At 38.8% G+C, this 26,345-nt stretch overlaps 1 protein-coding gene across 1 annotated transcript in view; it reads left to right on the forward strand.

The window, feature by feature from the left end:
• The window catches only part of Ptpro (protein tyrosine phosphatase receptor type O), a 228,093-nt gene extending 207,212 nt beyond the window's left edge, over positions 1 to 20,881 (forward strand). Inside the window, exons 20-27 of the mRNA XM_047549974.1 lie at positions 2,944 to 3,034; positions 5,689 to 5,765; positions 6,644 to 6,778; positions 7,000 to 7,122; positions 11,190 to 11,344; positions 13,380 to 13,515; positions 18,524 to 18,644; positions 19,645 to 20,881. Of these exons, the coding sequence (XP_047405930.1) occupies positions 2,944 to 3,034; positions 5,689 to 5,765; positions 6,644 to 6,778; positions 7,000 to 7,122; positions 11,190 to 11,344; positions 13,380 to 13,515; positions 18,524 to 18,628 (822 nt within the window). The 3' untranslated portion in view covers positions 18,629 to 18,644; positions 19,645 to 20,881. The remainder of the gene's footprint in view (positions 1 to 2,943; positions 3,035 to 5,688; positions 5,766 to 6,643; positions 6,779 to 6,999; positions 7,123 to 11,189; positions 11,345 to 13,379; positions 13,516 to 18,523; positions 18,645 to 19,644) is intronic.
• Positions 20,882 to 26,345: the final 5,464 nt, after the last annotated feature.

A 26,345-nucleotide genomic window follows, 5' to 3' on the forward strand; every position in this document is an offset into this window, starting at 1 on the left:
TGGAGGAACAGGAGGGGGAGAGTTGTTGGTCTGTTAGCACAAATGGCAAAGGAGGGAGAAATTATGGAACCAGACAAAACAAAACAAACAAAGATCATAGCAGAAGCATTTCAAAATCATTATCAATAGCACTGCATTAGTATTCATTGAGTTTATTCTATTTGACAGTCACTATAAATCAGTGAAGTATGGAGAGATTATTAGCTTATTCACAGGTAATTAAACTGATGCTAATCAAAACTACCCCCCAATAACATACAGTATATAGGAGTACATGAAAATAAGTGAGATTATTTGACAAATTATCTCTAAAGACACTTTCTATAGAAGGTAAATAAACATATTTTTTAAATTATTTTTAATTTTTAATTTGTTCTAATTAGTTATACATGACAGTAGAATGCATTTTGACACATTGTACACAAATGGAGCACAACTTCTCATTCCTCTGACTGTACCACAGTGCAGAGTCATATGGGTCATGTAATCATACATGTATATAGGATAATAATGTCCATCTCATTCCACCATCCTTCCCACACTCCCACCCCCTTCGCTCCCCTCATTACCCTCTACACAATTCAGAGTTTACTTAAACATATTTTAAACAATGAAAGCATCATTTGAATAAGCTTACAGCAATCAAAAGAAACTGACCTAAAAATAACAATGATTTGGCTCAAGTTTGCTTAAAAAAAAAATGTTTCTTACAAGGAAAATATAGTCAGCCTTTGGAAATCCTTTAAAATGGAAAATAGTTATAAAGTAACAGGGACAAGTTTCTGCTTACAGTCATTGGCATGTCAGGGTTTTCTCTGACATAGAAAAAATCTAATTTTGTGAGTTGAGGCTTAACTTGACAGTTTGTCTTTAAGAATGATTCCAATCCAAGTGCAGTGGTGCATGCCTGTAATTCCAGTGACTTGGGAGGCTGAGGCAAGAAGATCACAAGTTTGAGGTTAGCCTCAGCAACTTAGTGAGACCCTGTCTCAAAATAAAAATGAAGACTGAGGGTTTAAATCAATGATGGAGTATCCCTGGGCTCCATCTCTAGTACCATACACAAGAAGGAAGGAAGGAAGGAAGGAAGGAAGGAAGGAAGGAAGGAAGGAAGGAAGGAAGGGAGGGAGGGAGGGAGGGAGGGAGGGAGGGAGGAGAGAGAGAGAAATAAGGGAGAATGACTTCAATTTACGCCAAAATTTTTGAGATTTTGTGATTTTAAAAGGCCAAAAATAAGAGGAATCAGAGGGAAAGAGGAAAATGGAGGGAAAGAGAAATGTAGGCCATGTTAGGTTGGTTCATCATGTTGACTGCAGGCTATAACCCTTCAAAATATGTCATGAAGCCCAAGGGAAGTTGCTAAGGTTCTTCTTCCATGTGAAAGCAACAGAAGACCCAAAAACTTGATTTCTAAAGCATATTTTGCAAAGAACATTTGAATTAAAACAAAAGGCATAAAAGATATATACATGTTCAGTCTCTCAGAATATCATCAAATGTCTCCAAATTTTTTCAAAAGCCTTTTGAAAACTCCAAAATTCTTCTCCCCAAGAAGTATTCCTCTAGCTTATGACTCCTTGAAGCAATAATTGGGAGGAATTATAAAGAGTAAAACTTATGAGCAATATTAATATCCTATAAGTGTAAATAAAATTTATAGAGTTGTTTCTTGTACTGCCTCATTCATCATCTTTTAGAAAGATGCACACTCTAGAAGCAGTTCCCTATGTAGATGGTTATCTGGCTATTTGCTATTATTTCTCTAAACTTCACGGAGGAATGTAACCAGATCTGCTGCATTGGTTGTGCACTGTACAACTCCAGCAAGTCTGGTTCGCATAGACCACAATGTGACCATGCCTCCAGGAAATCCAGGTGGCCGGGGACATAATCATCTTGTTTCTTATAATACAAATGGCATAGGAACCTAGAACCACCTTTTCTAGTAAAATAACCTTTTTGAAATGACATGTCTGTTTATATAAAAATTGTCTTACCAGTGTATCCTCTGAAATGGGATTCATAGAAGTACTGTTATATGCAGACAGTTAGTTGGATATTTTTACTTTCACTGAAAGTTTCACCTATACACCACTGATTTATCTTTATTTTTGAGGATCTCTAACCATATATTTAATAATTACTAATCCTAAATTTTGTAACATGGAGATGTTCTATATGCTTTACTTCTCATTCTCTTTTTTTTTTTTTTTTTAATGATTTTAACCACTTTCTCTAAGGCTTCTTGTGTACAGGAAAAATACCTAGGTTTTCTAACAGGATATGAAATGCATGAATTCATGCTAAGTTGCATGAATTTTAGTTACCCTGTTCCTCTGAAAACCTGAAAAGCATTTCTGTTTTCAAATTATCCACGCCTTGGGAGTTATATACATAGATCTTGCTTTTCTAAATTATGGATAAACTGCTCAAGGAGTTTGTGTTGTGTTAGACAGCTCCTACTGTGATCATGTGATAAAAGAAACAACCTCAAAATCTCGGTGGCCTACAACATTTGTTTTTCCCACTCCTATGCCTGTGGTTCAGCTAGGGCAGTTCTGCTTCAGGCCATGTGTCAGAGTCAGGTCTGCCCATGTGTCTCCTCATCCTGGGACTAGCAACTTCGCTGGGCATGACTTTGCACAGCAGATGGCAGAAGCACAAGAGGGCAAACCAAGCTGAGCAAGTGCATTGAAAGTTTCTAATTGTACATGAGTTCTCTCTAAGTCTGCTGGCCAAAACCAGTTGATAACAGTGGAGAGGAGAAGTACTCTCTGACAGACAGAACAACTGCAGCATCATCCTGCCAAAGGCGGGTGATAATTCTATTGCATACAGGGAGTAAATCATGATCCAATGTGAACAGTAAGCCAACGTGAACAACGAACCCATCCAGTCCACACTTCGTACAGGAATCTCAAATCTATTCTCTCTCATTTACAGGAATTGAAATTGATTGGACTGGATATTCCACACTTTGCTGCAGATCTCCCACTGAACCGATGTAAAAACCGTTACACAAACATCCTACCGTGTAAGATGATCACCTGCCAATCATAATTCTGTCTTTCAAAGATCAAACAACCATTATTGCAGATTAATCCATTTCACCAATCTCCATGCCCATCAGTTGTGATCTGAACCTCAAGGTCATCTCTGCAATTGCACTGATGTTACAATTGCTTTAATGTCATTAGATTCTATTGGGGGGAGGAAGATTTAATATTGTGCTTTCAAATGAATTGTATCTGAAGAGAAAAAACTGACCATTTGACCCTTTGGAGATCAAGGAGACTTAGCCAAATTAGAGATCAGATAATTTGTGCTCTCATGAAGTATTTTTTGAGAATTCATTGATAATGGAAGAAAGCAATTGGAAAGGGTGTGCAAGGAATTATAAAGCCTTTCTCTTTGAATTCTGGCAAGCAAAGTTGTTGTATAGCATTTTTGTAATAACAGGCAACATTCAAAAAAATAAACTAATATAAGTACTTACAGGACAATTAAATACATTCAAATATAGATTTAATAGTCCTTTCTGCTATGCTTAGATGAACTGGGAAAGAATGGAAAAGTGGAAAAAGGGGAGACTGAAAAAGTTGTAGAGAGAAAACTCTATCCTGGGTATAATTTCTTGATAAAACTAGGGAGTGTTACAACAATAACATCCCACATCTGTACACAGTTCAGAATTTACTTTTCCCACTTAAAATCTATCTTAAAACAAAAACCCATGCACTAATAAATCATATTCACCCAAATTTAATTAAGTTAGAAATCAATAATGAAAAGATTTTAAAACTAACACAATTAGACATTTCAGAAACATACTTGTTTTCTAAAAAAATCTTTTTATTGTGAAAATTTCCAAACATAAATATTATCAATTCTACATTTGTACCACCAAATTTGATTATTAGTATTCAAACATATTTGTGTGTGCATACTCACACACACTTTTAAAATAAATTTGTGGGTCAAGGAAGAAATTATCACAAAAATGTTTAATTACTTGAAACTGAACCTTACATGTTAAAACACTTGGTATATGTTGGGGTCCTCTCTGCCACGTCCTGTGTGGAGGAGAAAAGGGTTAACTGCCGGAGGAGGATGTTGGCAGTTTTTCTACCTTTTACACAAAAAACTTATCTACTCAATAAACACACAAGATCCAATACTCTTTTTATGTGAGGAGAGTGTGACAGCTCTGGCCTCTTACAACATGGAGTAGCCCAACTCTTTTTTATTTATAACACACAGGTAAAGGGGGCCAGGACCAAGAGGAGCTTCTTCTGTGATGCACAGAATAGGGTGGAGTTAGGGGAACCATTCTCTTAAGGGAAAATTCCTGGAGACAGGGAACCATTCCCACGCAGCACCACATGCCTCCTGGCAGTTCCTAGAAGCCAGGCCTCTGTCACATGGCTCAATCTAGTCTAATTCTGCCAAAAAAGGAACACGTCCCACAGGTTTGCACTAAAGCAATACTCATAGGTACATTTATCACCTTAACTCTTCATGTCAGAAAAAATAAAGACAAAATTAATGATCAAATCATGGAGTAGAACATGAGTCAACTCAAGAAAAATAGTAGGAAGAAAAATGATAAAGATAACGAGCTTAAATTATAATGAAGTTTTAAAAAATGATACAATAGTCTTCAGAAAGAGAAAGAAAAATGTTGAGTGACTTCATTTATGTCTCAAATCTATTAAAAGAACAGAAGCAAAGAATTCAAATATATAATACAGAGATTAGAATATTGGTGAGGAATGGCAAGATATAGTTCAAAGGGTACAAAATCACAGTTGCATAGGATGAACAAGTCTAGAGGTCTAATGTACATCATAAGGATTATAGTCAATCATATTATATGGCACTGAAAATTTGCTAAGACAGCAGATTTAAGGTACTTTTATCTCTCTCTCTCTCTCTCTCTCTCTCTCTCTCTCACACACACACACACACACACACACACACACACACACACACACAGTTCTGTGACCAGATATTTAGTGACTATTAAATATATAAATATGTGAGGTGAGAGATGTGTTAATTTGTTCAACTGTAGCAATCTCAAAACATCATGTTGTATACCTTTAAAGTACACGGTTAAAAAAATACATAATCAGGACTGAGGTGTAACTCAGCAGTGCAGTGTGTACTTAGTACGTCCAAGGCCCTGACACAATCCAAAAATCAGTTTAACTTAAATTAGTTTAACTTAAATTAACTTAAATTAAGTTTAAAGTCAGTTTAAATTAAATTAAGTTTAAAATAAATTAAGTTTAAAATATCTTTAAAATCTCATGGATTCTCTCTTTTCTAGATTTCCCAAGGTTATTGAACTTATTGTTGTCCTTAGATGAGATGGAAATCATGTATTTAGGTTATGTACTTATAACTTTCCATAAAATCTGTGAATATTCTGCATAACCTCCCAAAACCCTGGAGATAATTCTTCTGAGAATAGAAGAGCTCATGTAGAGAAAACAACAGTTGGGAGATACTCATATACTCATTTAAACAAGAAACTAATATTGAAGAATGCCTAAAATACCAGATTACTGTAAATTATCTAGTACTCCATCACTCACTGATTTGACTTCATATCGGATAGAGTCGAAATAAATTTTTCTTCCATCCTGATTTTTATTATTTTTCTTTCCTCCTTACTCTTTGTAGATGACTTTAGCCGAGTGAGACTAGTCTCCATGAATGAGGAAGAAGGTGCAGACTACATCAATGCCAACTATATTCCTGTAAGTAGAAAAAAATAGGCATTTAAGTGCTGGAGACTACAGTCCAACCAGGGCCCAACTAAGGCTGTATGGATGTGTCACACACAGGCCATTCTCCACCCAGTGATGAAACTCTGAGAACAATTTTTATTATTCCATTTCAGAATCAAGATAGGGGAGATGTTCAAATTTCTTTGTTAAAGAACTGTGAAAAAAAATGTAGAACCAAAGGCTGAATGTTTTCCCTGATAAGTGGAGAATGATATATAATGGGGATGGGGGCTGGGCAGTGAGAGAAGAATGGGGGAACTTTATGTAGAAGGAAATGAGAGGGAGGGGGTATGAAAAATGGTGGAATGAGACAGACATCATTACCCTGTGTACATGTATGATTGCACGAATGGTATGAGTCTACATCGTGCACAACCATAGAAACGAAATGATGTGCCCCATTTGTGTACAATGAATCAAAATGCAGTCTGTGAAAAATTTAAGAATAAATGAATAATTTATAAAAAAAAATTTTAAAAAAGAAATGTAGATAATTATGCTAGAGGTCATCTTTCTTGTGTTTAAGTTTCAATTTCAGTAACCAAACTCAAAGGGTTCCCGATCAGAGCACCTGCACTTTGAAAATACCTATAAAGATAGCGTTTGCTATCATAGAAAGGTGTGGATGTGATTTTACAGGTTCCCACAGAACAATGCTTCAAACCACACAGACCTGTAGAGTAGGTTTCTCTGATTGCCTCTTTGATGAGAAAAGGAAGAACATTGCATAGGCCTGTGATCCTTTGCCACTTTTATCTTCAGTAAACTTTCCATTTTCCCCGTGGGGTGGAATGGCATCTGGTGTTGACAGTGGCTGGTTGAGTGATAACCTTGTCGTTATCTTTCAGGGATACAACTCGCCCCAGGAGTATATCGCCACCCAGGGGCCACTGCCTGAAACCAGAAATGACTTCTGGAAGATGGTCCTACAACAGAAGTCTCAGATTATTGTCATGCTCACTCAGTGTAATGAGAAAAGGAGGGTGCGTGTCTACCCCAGCTGTTACTGCTTTGCAGAAAAACAGCCTCTGTCCTTCCTGAAGTTCTTGTTGTGTAATAGAAACCATCATGCCTGCTTTGTTTTTCATCCTCATGATAGTACCATGTGGTTCTTCAGAAGCAAGTAACTTTGCTTTCCCTAAATGAGCACAGACTTAATTTCCTACCTAGCCTGTTTTCAGAAATTATGTTCTTCTCACTCCAGGTAAAATGTGACCATTACTGGCCATTCACGGAAGATCCCATAGCTTACGGAGACATCACAGTGGAGATGATCTCAGAGGATGAGCAAGACGACTGGGCCTGTAGACACTTCCGGATCAATTACGTAAGTGATTAAGCAGGAGTGCAGGTGCTGTCTCCAGGCCGACCCCTCTACCACCATCCCCCACTGCAAATGCCAGGAGACCTACCACCGCCATGTAAGATAAGGAGAACCTCAGGCTTTGCAACACTGCTTCCTTCAAGAAAAATTCCACCTTTAGTGTAGTTGTTTCCTACTTTACCAAGGATGGTATGGATAAATTGGAAATAAAAAGTCTGCATTGGTCCATCTCAAAGGAGCCAAGGGCAATAGAAGACTCGGTTAACCAAACGCCATCAGGGGGGATGTGTCCTCATTACTTAATATTAGCAGTGAATATAGTTAAGATCCACAAGGCACTTTCAAATCAAACATTTAAACCAGGATGTACTCATTTAGGTTTTGCTCTATTCTCCCTCATTTTGTTCTGGTTTGCTTTTCATCATTCAGATGGCACTTCTAGATCTTATTAAACATGATTCCAAATCGCTCTTGAATGTCAGAAAAATCTATTTGTCTTCCAAGGCCAGCTTTCTCCCTGATGACAAGTCTTTCAGCACAGGCTGAATATTTCTGCATCAGACACAGGTGCTAACATCAACCAAAGTCACCCTGTTGTCTTCTACCCATGAAGCGTCCTTAGAATATAGAACGTTGACTAGTGTTTTTCACTTGAATCTGTTGTCTGTTGAGGGCAAACTTTAAAAGGAAAGTCCTCACTGCATGTTCTTCCCTGCGTAGAAACAGTCCTTCCTCATGGTTTAGACCAGGAAATGGCAAACTGCAACCTGTGGACCAAATGAATCCACTGGCTGTTTTGTGAAGCCTACAAGAGGAGAATGGTTTTTACATTTCCAAATGGTTGGAAAAAAATTTTAAAGAGTATTGCATGCATAAATTATGTGAAATTCAAATTTCAGTATACATCAATGATGTTTTATGGGAATACAGTTCATATTTGTTTATTGTGTTTTCTGTGACTGCTTTGGTACTGTATCAAGCTTGCGTGGCAACCAAGACTGTATGACCTGCAAAACCTAAAATATTTACTATCTGACTCTTTCCAGAAAAAGTTTGCTAACCCTTCATATGAATAATGGAAACAAAGGTTGCCCATATCAATAACTACATGAACATTCAGTAACAATACTGTTATTACAAGAGATAAATCACTTAATGACTGATAGTTAACCACAACTTATATTGCAATGCAAATTTAGGCAAGTCCCAGTGTGCTGGGAACAGACTGGGTTTCATGCTGTTCTCTTCCTTTTAACTGCCTGTCTCTTCCTTGTTCCCCAAGCACTTTTGTATTCAGACACAGTCAGCTCAAATATCATCTTTATCCAACCTTCCCTAGTCTCAGAGACCTTTTCCCCACCTCTGCTATAAAGTCTCACGCATACTGCTCCATCACAGCACACTGTGGTTATAATTCCTGTCTTCACATCTCCCTCCCCTGGGATACTGTGAGTTTCAGAAACAAGAACTCCATTTTTGTGTAATGAATATGTTAGTGAATGAATTATTTCAACGATAATAAAGCACTATGTGTGTCAACAGACTTTCCATCAGAAAAACATTTCACAGTCTTAATGCCATTTCAACTAAGCTTTCTTTCTTAGTTATTTCAGCCAGAAATCCAGTGCAAACTGTTAGAGAATGTAGAACAGATCTTTCCTTAGGTTTGCATCTGGCAGAATAAACTGCAGAATACAAAATGGGGTTTGTTCCCATTCCTGTTCCCTTAACAGGGAACAGTCACATAGATCATTACATGGTCAATACTTTGCTTCTTGTCCTTCATCTTGAACAGTGACTTATCTTTCAATGGCTTCCAATGAAGGGCTTGAACAGCAGGTATGAGGTTGAATAACTGTTTTCTTCTGTAAGGCAGTTAGAGTGGATGCATGCGCCTGATACCACAGTGCCCCCTTTTGGCCATCAGTATGTAGAATCTAAATTTTAAGCTTGTACAATGTCGGTTAAATTAACCAAACAACATTGTACTATGCTAATGAATGCATTTTTCTAATCGTTTCATGTGTTATTTATGCTATTCTTTGCTCCTTCTATATGGATATAAGTAAACTTTCTAAGTAAAACAATATAAAATTACATAAATGAAGAAATCAGGATATGAGAAATTTGAGATAACTAAGTAAGATAAAATCAGAAGGGTTTTCTCTTTTAACAAGAAAGTAAAAGAGCAACCACAACACATAGCTTGTCACTTTCCAGTATCAGAAATTTGGGATGAGCTAAGAGTTAGATACTAAAGATTAGCAAAAACATGTTGGTTTCCAGAGAACGTGTGTTATGCAGCTGATAGTGCTAACGCCAATTCTAGAACGGCTGCCCTGCATCTATGGAGAAACTAATTTAATGGGTTTCTGATTTTATATCACCTTGCACTTTTTTAGCTGAATACATATAGACTTATAGATATATAACAATGTATAAGTCTTATGCTAATTATCATCAGCACTTGAACATAGATGGCATTTTTATGACTCTTTCTAGTGACTGAGGATACTTAATTCTTCATGGTTTGGAACGCTTGCTATTCTGCATGATTCATTATGCATGGATTACTTTCTTTACTCTCTTAAGACAGCAGCAAGGGCAGCCAGCATCTTTGTAGCCTTCATGCTGTGTGTGTCTAAAACAAAGCCCTAGAACATATCTAGGAGGCATTGCAGCAGTATGTATGGCCTTAGGTACCAAGGGGACAATGTGGTTAAATTGATGACATAATACATTTTATTTATGCATTTTATTATACATACACAAATTTTGTTCTACTAAAGACCTCTCAATTTTGCTCTTTGCAATTCATTTCTCTTTGATATACCTAAATGTAAACTTTAACTCCAAACCCACAGACAAGTTGAACTCTGCCGGGTTTTGATGTATTATATCCACCCTCTGGCAGCATTCAAGGCTCCTAGAAAGTTCAGGGGTAAGGTATGAACCAGATATTTGCAAAGCCTGGATTTGAAATCATCTGATAGTTTAAAACAAAAGGAGAATAAATCATTCTTACGAATGAGTGGGGGACCAAAAAGAGTTGATCTTGAAGGACCTGCATCCTAATTAATATGTATTCAGAGGGAACAACAATGTATTTGATGTACAGATTAATATGAATAGTAGTAATAAACAAAACAGATCTACTCACTAGAGATTCCCAGAACTAACCATATGAATGACTGAGCAGGTGGTGATTATGTCATGGTAGAAATGATAATAATATCTAACCATCCTTCACAAACATCAACACTCCATCTGCACGATGATTGTTATTGGTATCTTAGGCCCTTTTCAGGTAAGAGAAAAACTGAAACTCATGAGTCTGTCTGGTTTGGGTCTTCTAGTATCAAAATTCAAGACAAGGATTCTCATATAAGTGATTTTTTGACAGTACATTCTTGGGTAAAACTGTAAGGGGTCAAGGGAAGTAGAGTAGGGCAGGGAAGAAGTCACATCCAGCTGTGGGTTCACCTGCGTTCTGACTCAGTCAGATTCCATTGATTGTGCTGGGGCAGGAATGGTACCATATTGGCGTTGGGTTTTTTAATCAGTCAGTCATTATCTGTGGGCTGCTTTCAGCAGGAGAATGCAAACTCTTAGGCATTTTCCCATGAGGCAGCTCCCTGTAGTGAAGGACAACTATCAGGACAAGGGTAGAGCTCTGCCATTAAAAGCAGCTGGAAAGGAGTGTGCCAGACTGGCAGAAGGATCTAAGTAGGGCACCAGCAGTACCTTCCACAGTGCTAATTCCTTGGCAAGGCTGCTGCAGCTTCTAAATGGCACAGCCCTGATCTGCTTAAGCTCTTGTCCTTAACTACACAGGCAAGGATTTGCCTACCTGCCCTACTATTGAAAGCTTTATACAACTAGTATATTGTTTTCAGAACCTACTTTGTGCCAGACACAGTGCTCAGAGCTGGAAAAGGAAATACACTGACCAGGAGTGGAATGTGGTTCAACCTTCTTGTGCCATTAACTCGTGATCTTCGGTGGAGGCCTGGGCCATCCTGGCAGTGGGCTGAGACATTAATGCTTGTTTTTGGCTTTTTTCCCTAAAGGCTGATGAGATGCAGGATGTGATGCATTTTAATTACACTGCGTGGCCTGATCACGGCGTGCCCACAGCAAATGCTGCAGAAAGTATCCTGCAGTTTGTACACATGGTCCGACAGCAAGCCACCAAGAGCAAAGGCCCCATGATCATTCACTGCAGGTGACCTCATCAGATGCATTTTCTGTTAACTATCAGGGTATTTTAAAGAAATGAAACAGTCCATCATTTCATATGTGGACCAGATTTAATAATAAATGAATTGAGATTTTTTTAATCTGTGGTTACTGGATGTCTTCTATATATACTATTCGCATATACTGTGGGTATCTTGTATCTATAGCCTATGATATTATTATTATTTCCATTTCAGAAGAAAAAACTGAGGAATACAGTAGTTAAGGGATTTACACAAGTTCATACAACTAGAATGGGGAGGAATTAGGACTCAAATCTAGGAGCATAGGTCTCTAAAGTCTGTGCCTACATGTGATATTATTCCCATCAAGGATTCTAAGGGTTATAACATGGATAAATATAAGGTCAAGTGATAAATAGTTTGTAGCAGTTAAAAACAATGTAAGTAACCACATAAGCAAGAAAAAGAAAAGAAAAGATTAAAATATTTGGCATGTTAAAATTAACATATTTGCTATGCTTGCTCCTCAATTTTGTTTCTAAATTTCCAGACAGCATGAAAGGGGATAAATGATCCATTATATTGTCAAAAATTAAGGTCCACACTAATTCAATTACCTTTGAATTTAATCTTTCCTTCCCACCAAGTGAACCAAGCTCCTTCAAAAACCATCCTTGTGACACAGTATTGCTGAAAATTTTTATGCAACCTCAAAAGATTCTACCTCTTCTGCCTATCAGGAATAAAGGATGTTAAGGGAAACATTGGCAGCCAGGTCAACATGAGCAGATAAATCTATAATCCCAGATCCAGCATGTTGGCCTTTGTGAATTATAATGGATAGGTTGCGAAAGTGGGTACGTGTGAGTGTGTGTGTGTGTGTGTCTGTGTGTGTCCATCCGACCGTCCTTGAAAGGCTAACGATTTATAAGCTACTAAGTTTCTCTTTAGGGAGGATATCATTGCTGTCAATCCACTTTTGGCTTTCACAGTTTCAAAGCTATGTGTTAGCAGATGAGATCATCTCTTCTCAAAATGGTACTAAGTGCAGAAAATAAAGCTGCTCAAACATGGGGTCAAACTGAAATCAGCAGCTAGCAGGTGCAGTGCTGGATGCAACTTTACAGGTGCCTACTCAGTGGCAGATCATTTTATCTGAGAAGTCCCAGGAGGGAAGAGTTGTCTAGCAGAGAAAGCAAATTGAACTCTGCACATATAAATTGGTTTCAACTTTCTTTTTTCCCCAAAGTTTCATCATAATTCAGAATGTAGAACTTTTTGGCTCTTTTGTCTATGGATGATCAGAAGAAGAGTTGACTTAACCTATAGAACTAGGGACTGTTGTGGGCAGTTACCTGGCACATACCAGTTTAGTCTTTCCTTCCCACCAAGTGAACCAATCTCCTTCAAAAACCAGCCCTGTGACACAGTATTGCTGTAATGTTTTGAGTCCTAGGATCTGAGGACCAGACAAGACTGGGCCCAGGTATTTATTTACTTATTTTAAGACAACTATCTAAATGATCCCTGGGAGACTGAAGCAGGCCCAGGACCCACTGGAAGAACATGTGTGCTGCAAGGAAAGTCTGAGATGGCGAATTGAACTCAGGGTTGAAGGTGCAGAAATCACTATCCCCAGAGCTTGAGTCAGGGTGTGGACATCTCAACTAGACTTTTAAGCTAGGCATGAGGAATAGAACTGTGAGGCTATTTATGAGATGCAACATTGTTAATGTGTATCCTTCCTTGAGGGCAGGGACCAACTCTCCCAAGTATTCAACATGGAATCATCACTTTTCTCCTGAAACAGCCCAGGGGAGGGGTAACCAAGGCTGTGCAAACCCATATCTCCTTAAAGCAGGGAACAATGATAGTCGGAAATGTGACATTACGAGGAACAGCAACCGTAGCTGCATTCTTAAAAATCAGTTAAATGGAAAAGTTTAGGAGTTTTTTCACAGTGATGCAAACCCTTTTCCTTTTTAGTAAGGACTGTTTTATTTGCAACAGTGAGGAGTCACTGTGTGAGTAATGTCTGGTGTGAACTTTCTTTTACAGTGCCGGCGTGGGGCGGACAGGGACGTTCATTGCCCTGGACAGGCTCTTGCAGCACATTCGAGATCACGAGTTTGTGGACATCTTAGGGTTGGTGTCAGAAATGAGATCATACAGGATGTCTATGGTACAGACAGAGGTAGGAACGCAATTGATATGTACTTTTTCATTTTCCCTTGACTGAAAACTTACTATTATTCACCCACATATTTCAAAACAATTGTCTCGATTTTCTTTGCATCTGCCTTTCTCATTTTCTTATTTTGTATATTTCAAACTTTTTCAAGGTATAAAGAAATAGATGTCAACCTCTAGGAAGTGTATGGGGTTACACTTTTGCTGGCGTCGTATGCTCTTTATATGTTTGTGTTGGCAAAAGAGTATAACCTCTTCCAACAGAATGCAAGTTCATAACAACCAATCTGGGGAAATGCTGCCTAATGGAGACCACAGGACTGATGTGATTTAATTTATATTTGAAATGCTGGAGTGATTCAATATGTACCTGTGTGGGTGCAGAATCCCAAGTGTAATCGCTTGTTCATAAGCCTCCTCACTCAGCCGCACTCGTGACTCTTTAGCTTCAGGGGGACAGTGGTTCCTCTCCTGGAGGAGGTTCAGGGAGGAGGGCTTTGACTAGGGGAAGACTGCCTAGCCTGGCCTCTTACCAAGGGATTAAACCCTGCTTTGGACTTCCTCATGCTCTTCTCATTCAGCACCACTAGGTGTCAGAAAGACTCAAAAAGCCCCAATTAATGGCTCTCCAACTGGGTGTGTTTCTCCTTTCCCACCCTGTTTACTTTTCTTTCCTCCTACCCTCCCAGGCTCATCTTAGCCAAGCTTGGCACCGATGTTTCAATGTATTTATTTCTAAGCTGCACCAGGATTGAACCAGCTGGGAAAGAGTAACCCACTAACATTCAGAAGTCTCCTTGTGAACCCACTCAGTCTCAGGCCTGCTGCCTTCTAATTTGCTGTGGTAGAGACATACACACCACCTTGTTATCATAGGTTTAAAATATCATAGAGAAACCCCCTACCTAATGATTAAATAGTGCTTTCTTAATCAGTCTGAATCTTGGGCTTTCACTCCCACAAATTTGTATCCTAAGATGTGATTAAAAATCCCCATTACATACATACATATATATAGAATTATATATATATATATCCCCAAGCTTCAAAGGGCTACTCCTTATTTTAAGTATCTTGGATTTGATGGATTGTCTGCTCCATTCACTTAATTTATACCTCTTATGACTTTATAGACTTTGATTATAGCCTGTTTGCTTTTGATTTTTTCCAACTACAGAATCTTAATCCCTTTTAAAAAACTACCTTCACACAGCAGACTCTTCATCCCAGTCTCAGCTCCATTATTTTTCTTCAAGTGAGATAATCACACAACACTAAAGGAGTCACATGGGGCTTTCTGCAAAGACAAGAAAATATTTTGTTTTCTCCCTTTCTTGCCCCAAGTTTTAGACGTCTGGTTTCTTGGTTTATGGCAGAATTTCAGGTTGACAGCTCCACAGAAACAGTTTTTGAAAGCATGATATACCTTCCCTGTACTTTCCTTGGGAAATTTAAAGTCAGTAAAGGGGGCAGAGCTTCTCCAAGTTACTCATTTTCCCAGCTGTTCTAACGTACTCTTGAGTTCCCTCGGGATTTTGCAATGAATGCTTTCCAGTTCCTGTTATTTATTTGGGTCTGCTTTGCTAGTTATGTCTAGAACATCTTGTCCACATACCTTGATTTTTTTCCTCATTCCTCTGTTCTTCTTGGTTTAACTCATATTTTGAATATAGGTTGATTTATCTAACATTGTCCTTTAGCACTTCACATTCAAATCCTGCTGCCGTCTAATTTACTAATAAGTAAAAAAAAAAAACAAACAATGATTCTTTTCCCATCAGTCACTAATGATTTGCGAGAGAACAGAATCATCCTCCAGTTGAGATCGGTCTTTATGTATACAATCGACCCAGGAATCAAATACCATGTTTCTTCTCATTTATGTTTTCAAATTTTCCAACCTTTTCTACACCATTCACCTTGACTCTGCCACTCCAACCCACCCCAAAATGGCAGACGTAACTGATGAAATCAGGCGCATCCTCAGGCGCCTATTTTCGCGCTGTGTTTGTTGCATTTTGACCTGCCTTCTTTCTCACCCAGACAGACACATTTCGGGGGCTTCTCCACACAGGCAGGGGGACAGTTAAAAAGACCTCAGCTTTACCACTGCACAAGTTACGTCACCTCTCAAAGTTCCATTTCTCATTTCTAAAATGTGAATGACAATTTTCATGAGTTGTTATCAAATACACGCTACCCAAAATGACAGAATCCAGATGAGTCCTTGAAACTGAAAAGGGCTACCTGTGGAGGGGTGTTTCCTCTCTTGGGCTCTCTTCTACTTTTAATCAAATATTTTGTTTGATTTTGTTTGGTTTTCCTCTAATAGCCTCTCCCTGGAGGTCAGTTAGGGCTTTGCTTTGAGCAGACTGTCCTCCCAATAGGCAGCTTGGATTTCTCAGAGACTCTCAGGATGTGTCTGAAAACAGGTTTTTTTTATTTGCTTTTCCTGTGGGTTTTTTTTTTTTTTTTTTTTTTTCTACTGGGTAGTTACAGAGTGAGAGTCCAGGAAGTCTCTGGCCTTCTATCTTCCCATGTTGTCTTCACACCCGAAATAATTGGAGTGATGTGCAAGATCCTCTGAGGGCTAGCTCAGTTACTGCTGTGATACTCTCCAGACCTGAGGGAAAACATGTCTCCAAAGCTTGCTGAGATGTGCAGAGCTGGTGAGGTTCCAACCCAGTGAGGTCGGAGGTATTGCTTTGATCCTTTGTCTAAAGCTATTACACAGAGGCTTCTTCAGCCCCTGTGAACCTCTTGACTGTATCTTATGCAAAGGTTATATCTAATGGAACTACTTAGAAACTCAGGAAATGAAGAAAAATAAAACTAAGAAATTACCCTTATTTCATGACACAAAGACAATTAACCTTGATAATTTTGGTGATTTCATCTCAGCTTTCATTGAAGTGTAATTTCTTGCCATATACATGTTTGTTTGTAAATACACATATATACATACATATACATATATAAAAATATGTACATATATGAGTATATATATGTGTGTGTGTGTACGTGCGTATACACTTTTAACATGATTTTTCACTTAGCATTTGACTATGTATCACGGATTGCCTTAAATTCTATAAATCTCATTTTAAAGACTGTTTCATTATAGACACACTATTGCTTATTTAAAGCTTTCTCCTTTACATAAAACATTGGATATTTTTCCACTTTTTATTATTATCAACACTATGATCTGCATTTTTACAATTTATTAGCACTTTATTAATTTTACCTCCACCAAGTAATAAGTAAGTAATAATGACTGCTTCAACACACTCATTATTGTTACTTTCTTCCCTCGCTAGCTTTGCCCACTTTATAAACAATTGAGAAAAAAAAAAGCTATTTTAATTCATATTTTTATTTCTTGGCCTTTTTTTTCTGTTTTAATATTTCCTCAGTTAACTTCAAAAAATCATTTAACAAGCATAAACTAGGTGGTGGGCTTTAGGAATAAAAAGACATAGTACCTACCTTCCAAGAATATCTGGCCTAGTGGTTGATAAACTATACTTGCCTGTCTACTTGCATATATTACTGATTTATGTGACTTTTTAACAAAAATAAAGCCATCAACATTTTGGCATAATTTTGGAAAATATTCTTCTCTCCTAGTTTCTAGTTTTTTATTCTTTTACCATTTAAAAAAATTTTTTTTAAATATCTTTACTTACTTATTTATTTACTTATTTATTTTTATGTGGTGCTGAGGATTGAACCCAGTGCTTCACATGTGCTAGGCAAGTGCTCCACCACTGAGCTACTACCCCAGCCCCCTTTTACCATTTTTTGTATGCATAGTTTAGAATTTTTATTTGTAATTTATTCACGGCTTTTAAATTTAGAAATTCCTTCGCTAAAATAATCAGAGAGGAATTAACCTATAATAACCTTTCTTTTGTATTTTTATCATTTTATTTATTAAGCTTGTTGGAATTTATTTCAATATATAATGAGATAGCAAGCAACAAATTTTCTTCAAAATAATCTCATGATTTACTGATTGCATATAAATCACTTTTAGCATTATGTAGTGATGAGCTAACATAATTGTTTTAGTCAGCCTTTTCATTGCTGTTACTAAAAGATCTGACCGATTTTAAAGGAGAAGTTTATTTAAGGGCTCAGGGTTTCAGAAATCATAGTCCATAGAAAGCGGGCTCCATTCCTTAGGGTTCAAAGTGAGGCAGGACATCATGGTGGAAAAGTGTGGGGAAGGGAAGCTGCTCACATGATGATCAGAAAGCAGAAAGAGATTCCACTGGCCAGATACAAAATATATACCCCAAAGTCACACCCCCAGTGCACCACCTCCTCCAGCCACACTCCACTGCCTTCGGTTACATCTCAGTTAAGCCCACCAGGGGATCAATTCACTGATTGGGTTAAGGCTCTTGTAATACAACCATTTCTTCTCTGAACCTTCTTGCATCATCTCACAAGTGAGCTTTTGGAGGACACCTCACATCCAAACCATAACAATAATTCTTGGCGACTATAATTGATAATAGTGTATTATGTAGTTGAAATTTCCTAAGAAAGTAGAGCTTAATTGTTCTCATCATCAGAAAGGAGAAAAAAAAAAGTAGCTGTGTGAAATGATGCTCATGTGTTAATTTGTTTCATTGTAATAAGTCTTTCATATGTATGTCAGATCACCATGTTGTACATCTTAAATATATATACTTTTTATTTATCATACTTCAACAAATGTGATAAAAGATTCCACTTAGGAAAAAAATAGTGATGTTCTAATCTCTATTATTAATTTTAAAAATTGATTTTTAAAATTGTAATTTTAAAAATTGTAAAAAAATTTTACAATTGATTTTCTTGAATTTTCCAGTTATACACTTATCTTTGTCAATAATGAAAATGGGTTTCCTTTTACATAAGCTCCTGCTCATTAAAACTAACATAGTAATAAAATGCATTATCTTTGCACATATCTGCATGAAAATGTCTTGCTCTGAAACATGCTTTTTCTTTTGCCCCAGGAGCAGTACATTTTTATCCATCAGTGTGTTCAGCTGATGTGGATGAAGAAGAAACAGCAGTTCTGCATCAGCGATGTCATATATGAGAATGTTAGCAAGTCCTAGTTCTGAATCTCAAGCAGTAAGTAGAGAAGAGCCCATCACAGGTGCTCTGTCTTATAACAGTGGGAGGGCATGGGATGGCATGAGTCAGAAGGTAGCAGTACCCACTGGTATTGGCATTAGTAGCTTTTATATTCATACTAGTCTTTCTGTCCAACTCTCAGCACACAGGGGTGGTCATAGGGAGAAACAAATACCATAGCAGGTCTTTGAGCTTTAGGTTGGTGGTAACAACAAGCAGGAACTTCTGCAACCCATGATGATTTGAGCTCCATTCCCTCTGTGCAGAACTTTTAATCATTCTGATATTGGATCTGTTCTTGCAATAGACAGTTACTACCATCCAATTCTATCTATCCAGATATTTTGTGCAATTATTTTAATGATTACGAGGGTCATGTAAGGATTATGAACTTACCTAAACTGGAATGAACACTCTAAAACAAAAAAGAAAAACAGTGTTGACAATAGAGTCTCAGGATAGTGGAGTCTGAAAACGCCTCAGTCTCACCCATTACATGAGCATTTACGTGAAAACATTAGTAACACATTCAATTCCCTGAACTCAAACTGACTAGGAGATCATATTTCAGAGGCATAATTTTGGGTGAGGTAAGAAGCTGGTTATTTAGCTCAGTAAACAGGATGAGGGGTGATCATAAGTATGCTGGGACTGGGGGATGACAGAGTGGGGAGAGGGCGGCAGTGCATTGTGGGAGAAATATTGAAAGGATAGGAAACATATGGGTCAGTAGTGACAGGATAGGATTAGCACTGTACCCCTATATCCACTGAGGAAGATGCAGCGCTGCATAAACAAGCAGGAAGGATAAAAAATAAGGAAGTAAATTGCAAGTAGAAAGACATTCAGACACACAGAAAGGAGTCACATGGAGGAAGATGCACAGATAAATTCACATCCATATGGACTGTGGGACTGAGTACAGTGAAAGCTTGCAGTACAGTTAGAAGGAGTTTGCTGGTATCCAGGCTGCTTACTGTCTTTTTTTCATTCACAGGAGAGGACATGATGTGCACCTATCCTCCCTTGCTTCCAGATTTTTAGGGGGGCCCTGCTAGTCATTTTGCTAAATGAGCCCCAGTTTTGTAGTATGTGGCCAAGGAGATAATTTATCTCACAGAAGCACCGGGAAGACTTAGCCTTAAAGAGCCTACAAGTGTCTTTTGGACTCTTTCACTTCTGGACATTTAATGGACCAAATTCAACAGAACATCAGAAAGGTCAAGATGCTCTGCAAAGGGCAGGAAGTACAGTACTTCCAAGGAGTTTAGTTGGCCCTTTGCTGATTGGGCTGAGTTGCTTTTTTTTTTAAGTGCAATAATTTTTGTATGTGTGTGATTTTATCAGAAAGTTGAATTGTTTTCTTCCCACACCCCTGATCAACTGCATAGCCCAGGAAGAAACAGGCATTATTAGCATTCAATTTACCTCATCATTTAAAAGAGGCATGGCCACATATGAAAAATGGTTATTCTACTTCAAAGAAATTGATCCATCAATATCTGTATTCCAACCTTGAAACTGCTGGATCAGGAATGGGGAGGGTGGATGGGGAAGAGGCAGGAGTTCTACCTACAGATCAACCATGTATCATTTCCTATTCCAAATATGAAAAACTGTACTTCAACTTCAAAGTAGAGTAGAAAAATATTTGTGTTAATTGTTCTAGTTCTTGATGGTTTTCTTCTTATTAACAGTTGGGTGTTTCCTCCCTGGCCCTTCGGGACTAGTGTCACTGTCCAGGTTCCTTTTCAAGAAACCAGATCTGGTTCAGAAGAGTTTCAAGTCTGATTATAAACTCCGTTGCTGTCGGAGCAATATTGGTGCCTAGAGTTTGCATTTCTTTTTCTGTTGACCTTTATATATGTGAGAGCTCTTCCTCTGAGAAGTATAGGCGGTGAAAACGCACTTTCTTTCCCCCAAAGAGCTGGGAACTTACAAAGTTATGGCAATGAACTGCAGCATGCTAGGACAATTATTTGGCTACATTCTTTCGTAATATTGTCAGGCGTCTCTATGGATTCTGGCAGAAATTTCATTGTTTTGTTTTCTTTTGGGTTGTCGGTTTCATTTTTAACCTGTGTAACTTGTAACATTCAATTCTTTGGATTTTGTATAATTACAGTACATGATTGTGTATCGTGACATGAATACTGTCAAAATGGACATTGACGGCATTGTGAAGCCTGTTATTTTGTGCCACTTTCTGAGAAATAAGAGGTGAAGGTATGGCCTAAGGAAAATATTGAGTTGAAATTAAATACAAGCTGGCTGCTTCACTGTGGCAATGTGGGAATCACCAGCCTTCCTGGGTGTGCTTCCAGGAGGTTTCCTGCCTCTTTGTGTATCTGATCGTTGCCCCATCTCCCAGTTTCCCTCTATTTCCGATCGTCTTCATGAAGTCATGGATATAGCTCAGTTTAATATTTCATCAGTGACCTTAGCGATCGATGGTGAAGGATGCCAAATGAACAGCTCTGCACCCCACCGACTCTCGTCACTGAGAAGGCCTGGCCACAGCAGACCTTGGCAAAGGTCCTTGCGAGATCCAGCCAACAAGTCTCAGTTTCATCTTGCAGGGTGGTTGGCAGAAGATGTCTGCACACGGTGGGTTAACAGCTTGGGCTCTGGGGGGATTGTCAGTTGTTTCTCACCTACTTCGCTCTACTTCTTGTCTCCCTGCTGCCATCTCCTCCTCTTCTTGCCCCACTCCTTTATTTCCCTTTTTGGACACTTCAGTAACATATTGGGCCATCCAGGGAAACAAACATGGTTAAAGGAAGGTGGCAAGCCTATGTGTGACATTCTTAGATTCTCACACATGGACAGGGCAGGGGTGGAGTATGCCACCTGTGAAGAGCGGATGCCATGGATGGGTAAGCTGACAATACATTTTCCACACTGCCAAGGAGAAGCGTACAGAAGCTCTGCAGCCTGGAATACGACTTCCCATGAAACAAAGCATTTCATAAATATTTCACGTTTTTCCTGAGTACCCCTTCACAGTAGGGATCAAATAATGTCAGATCAATTTTCCCAAAAGAAAAGAGGAGGATTACGGAGTTTGGACTCAAGACTCAGAGTCAAGACTATAGGAAAGTGCACAAGGAAGCACTCGGTTAGTTCTTTCACAGGTCTCTGTAATTGTCACTTTGTTCACTGGGATCCTCAGTTTCAAGAGTTCTGGGTGGAAAAAGGATCAAACTAGCAAAAGACTTGGGCTTTAATCCTGATAATGACTTTGAAACTTTGCTCAGTCTCAGCAAACTGTAGAATGATCTGATAATAGCTCCATGTTTTGTAGGTATGAGTATTGGATATTAGAATTCATCCAAAGGTGCTTTGTATCTTGTTCTCTTCTGTACCCTAGGACTACTCCAACCATCTGTTCCCACCCCAGGACCCAACTTTCACATTCAGATGAGAAGCTCTCAGGGTCTCTGTATTTTTAATTAGTTTTTTTTTTTTTTTTTTTTTTAACCATTCAAGTAGTACTCGGTAGTGAATAATACACAGAGGAATTTGCACAGGCAATTCACAATAGCCTGTGCCACACAAAGGAAGAGCTAAAGACTTTAGAATTACAAAATATTTGCTTCTGAGTGCTATTGAGATCAAATTCCTTCACTGCAAAAGACAATTTATGCAGTTGAAAAAACTACCGTTAGGATCTAATTTACAAATTTAAAAATTAACACCAACATATTCATCACTATACATTGTGTGATTTTATTTAACTTGAAAAGAAAAAGAGAATGATGAATGGCAAATTTTTTGGTACGGATTTCTACATTTTCCCACTGCAAAGACAACATTGCCCTGAAAATTTTAAGTGAAAAGGGAACTAAGATGTTTTTAATGTCAAGTTGTAAAATGTCTCTCCTTTCCTAAAGGCTGTTCCCAGAAGGGTGACATATCTCTCAAAGGAGGTTGTGGTGTCAACATGGAAAGCAGGAGCTTTTGGGTCTGAATTTTGTGCAGGCCACATGATAGCTGCTTGTTGGAGGATTGGGCCTTAGCCAAGGAGTTGAAGTTACTGAGTCCAATCTCTATGAGCCAAAATTCTCCCAGCTTTCTAGCAAGGATACCTTCCTTTGCACCTCGGGAAATGCCTGATGTAATGTACTTCAAATAGCTGGCTGGTTTCCTAGCACACAGATCTCTAGGCTGGCACTTGGCACAGGGATAGAGTCCAGGAGCCATGCCCATGACTGAGTATGACATTTGCTTTGGCCAAAAGGGTTAGAGAGCAGCAAACACATGATAGGCAAAACTACAAACTTCTACCCCTTGTTCTCAATAGCCCCACTTAGATGGATTTGAAGGATTGCCAAGGTATCTCTGACCCCTGGCCTTGCAGAACAGTAGGGTTTTTGTTTTCAGTCTTAGGATGCTTATCCTAATGGTTCACTTGATTAAAGATGGCGTGTAATGTTTAGCTCTGAGAGCTGCATGGTAACAGACATGAACAGACTGAAGATTGTCCTGGCAGAGCCACCGGAACCTATAGAAATGTGGGGAAATAAGAGGTCACCACTAAGAAAACCTGGGAAAACTGGCACTAGTAAACCTGGAGTAAAGAGACATTCGTTCATTTAATCACTCCTTCAACAAACATTTATCTAATCATGTAGAAGGAGTCAATCAACCAGCTAATGAATGATTTCCTGACTCCTTGCCTACGTTAGGCACTATGGTGAGCACAAATGGAGTCATAGGCTGGCTTCTAAAAATATGTTAAGAATCAGAGTTTCCTTGTTGGAAGGACAGAGAAAACATTAGTCAAGTCTTTCTCAACATTTTCTTCCTATATCTCCCAAAGTGTTGTCAATTTATCTTCTGGATATGCCCATATGCTTTCTTTTCAATGGCTTATATGACAGAACAATGGGTACCTGTTGCTTTTGTTACTTTTCAGCCACCAGGGACCCTGATGTGGTCCATCTTCCTGGATGACTATCACCAAGCTAGTCCTACTCTCCCACTCAGCACAGGACTCTCAACCTCACATATCCCTGGCAGATGGCTAAATCTTGACTACTGAGCATGCCTAGCATGGGGAATCACTATCTCACCAGGCAGCCCATCCCTTCATTTTTCAGAAACCATTTTCTTTCTTTTGTTTATATATCTAAGAACTTTACAGCATTAAGAATGTATGAGGGCTAGGGATATAGCTCAGTTGGTAGAGTGCCTGCCTCGCAAGCACAAGGCCCTAGGTTCAATACCTAGCACCGCAAAAAAAAAAAAAAAAAAAAAGGTATGAATCCATGGCTCTCATGGGCACAGACTGGAAACCCAAGTCTGCTTCCCCATCTCAGTAAAAAGGCAGTGCCCATGGTTGCTTTAAACAGAGAAATGACTTCTTTCTTGGCAGAAAAGGGGTGACATTTACACCAACTTTCAGGAGAGTAATGGGAGTTTATTTTTAATGTGCTTAACTTTTCATATACATATTCTCTTAACTTTGGAACATAATTATGAGGTAAGAATACCCACTCAACAGGTAAACAACATGAGAGTTTAAGAGGCAGTGTGGGGCTAGGGGTATAGTGGTGGATCGCTTGCCTAGCATTTGCAGGGCACTGGGTTTGATGCTCAGCACCCCAAGGAAGGAAAGAACGAGGGAGGGAAGCAAGGAAGGAAAGAAGGGAGGAAGGGAGGGAGGGAGGAAGGAAGGAAGGGAAAAATGGTGAATGGGCCAAGTAAGTTAAATTACAAAAAAGTATTGGGTCATGTAGTGATAGAAGCAGGATTCCTGACCCAGCTCTATCCAGCCCCAACCCCTTCCCGACACTACTTCATGTTGCTTCTCATTACACGTATCATTGATAAGGTGTAACAGAATAGAACTAATTGCTTCATCTCCAGGCTATACTATTACTATATGTTTAATATAAAAAGTAACCTGTCAATTTTTTTTAAGTACTAGAGATTGAATCCAGGGGTGCTTAACCACTGAACCACATCCCCTACCCTTTTTTATATTTTATTTAGAGACATGGTCTTGCTGAGTTACTCAAGGCCTTGCTAAATTGTTGAGACTGGCTTTGAACTCACAATTCTGCCTCAGCCTTCCAAGCTGCTGGGATTACAGGTGTGTGCCACTGTGCCCTGCTTAACCTATTAATTTGAGAAATAGTAGTGGGTGTGTGTGGGAGGGGTTGCTGGGATCAAACACAGGAGTTAATGCATGTAGACAAGCACTCAACTGAGCTACATCCCCAGTCTGAGAAATAGTAACTTTCTAATCCTCTAAGAAAAGCATTTATTTATTGGACATCTCATCCCAGGCACTGAGGAAAAGGCTTGTGACCAAGGTGGATATGACAGGGTCTGACTTCAAGGATTTCACATTCTAATATGGGAAGTCAGAGGTGAAAATAAGGCAACAAAGTGTTATAGATGCATCCAGTGTAGGTGGCGGGGAGGGACAGCATTGGTGGTATGGTGGGGAGCATAGCTGCTTTCCAATGCAGGCCCAAGGGAAGGATAGTTGATTTTTTGCGGGGGGTGGGGTGGAATCAGAAAAGAATATACTGTCACATTAAAGTCTCAAAGACCATAGAGCTACATTAAACAATACTCATGCCATACATTCACTCCCACATTCAGCAGACATTCCTAAAATCCCCACTATACACTCACTAGGGCCCAGATAGGTGACCAGTCATCCAACTCTGCCTCTGTACCTTTACTTTTTGGTAAAAGTGATATTTCTTTCTAGGGCTGCATAGATAACTCCAGCTCAGGGATCACTCAGCAGAATTTAGTGGAGGTACTGTTAGTACAAATGTAAGACAGCACATTAGAATGACATTTTCCAGACTTTTGCAGTAAGGTTGCAGCCATGTGACTGAGTTTTGACCAATGGAATGGAGGCTTCCTGGCCCAAGAACCTCGAAAATCACCAGAAATACTCCTCTCCCTGTGCCCACTCACTTCGACAGACATGGTAGTATCAAAAGATGAAAGGGATCCTGGGTTCCTGAATCACCGTTTGGATGAGGAATACCTGCCTGCCTTGACACGTGATGTTGTCAGAAAGATTTCTATGATCATGTGGTCATGATTCTGGTATTTTCAGAGTAGTCAACCTGCCCTTCATTTATGTGGCAGCACAAGGATGTAACCTTTACAATTATGTTTACTCTCACCCAAAATGGGAGTTTTTCAGGACAGTGGTATGTCAATAGCCAATATAATTCTCATAAGACAGGTTAAAGATGAGACAGTTTAGTACAAGGTTAACACACAATGCAAAACAAGGACTCAGGGAAAAGCCACAAAAGTGATGATGGTACTGTCAAGAACTTTTATATGGAAATATATACATTCATCCCTAGAAGTGGTTTTCCTCCAAATTAGATGTCTCCTAATCTTTTGCTTTTGGTTTGTTTGGTTTTTGTTGTTGTTCACTTGTGTTTTTTAAATTGCTTTCTAAATCCTGCAACAAGGCCATTGCTTAGGAAACCTACTAGAAAAATTTTAAGTTTTACATTAGTCTATTGATTCTGAATCAGAGTCCTCTGCTCCTATTAACAATAGACCTCAGAGTAGTTTCACACCAATAAAAGCCAAACACACGGGGAGCCCTGAGGCTTGGCATGTGGGGCAATACCAGGCAATCTGGTGACTTGCACTGTGTCTATCCTGGTGAGCTCCAGGGTTGTTGATAGAAGTTCAAAGCCAGCTGAC

Source organism: Sciurus carolinensis, chromosome 4 (assembly GCF_902686445.1).
Source record: "Sciurus carolinensis chromosome 4, mSciCar1.2, whole genome shotgun sequence".
Classification (NCBI taxonomy): Eukaryota; Metazoa; Chordata; class Mammalia; order Rodentia; family Sciuridae; genus Sciurus; species Sciurus carolinensis.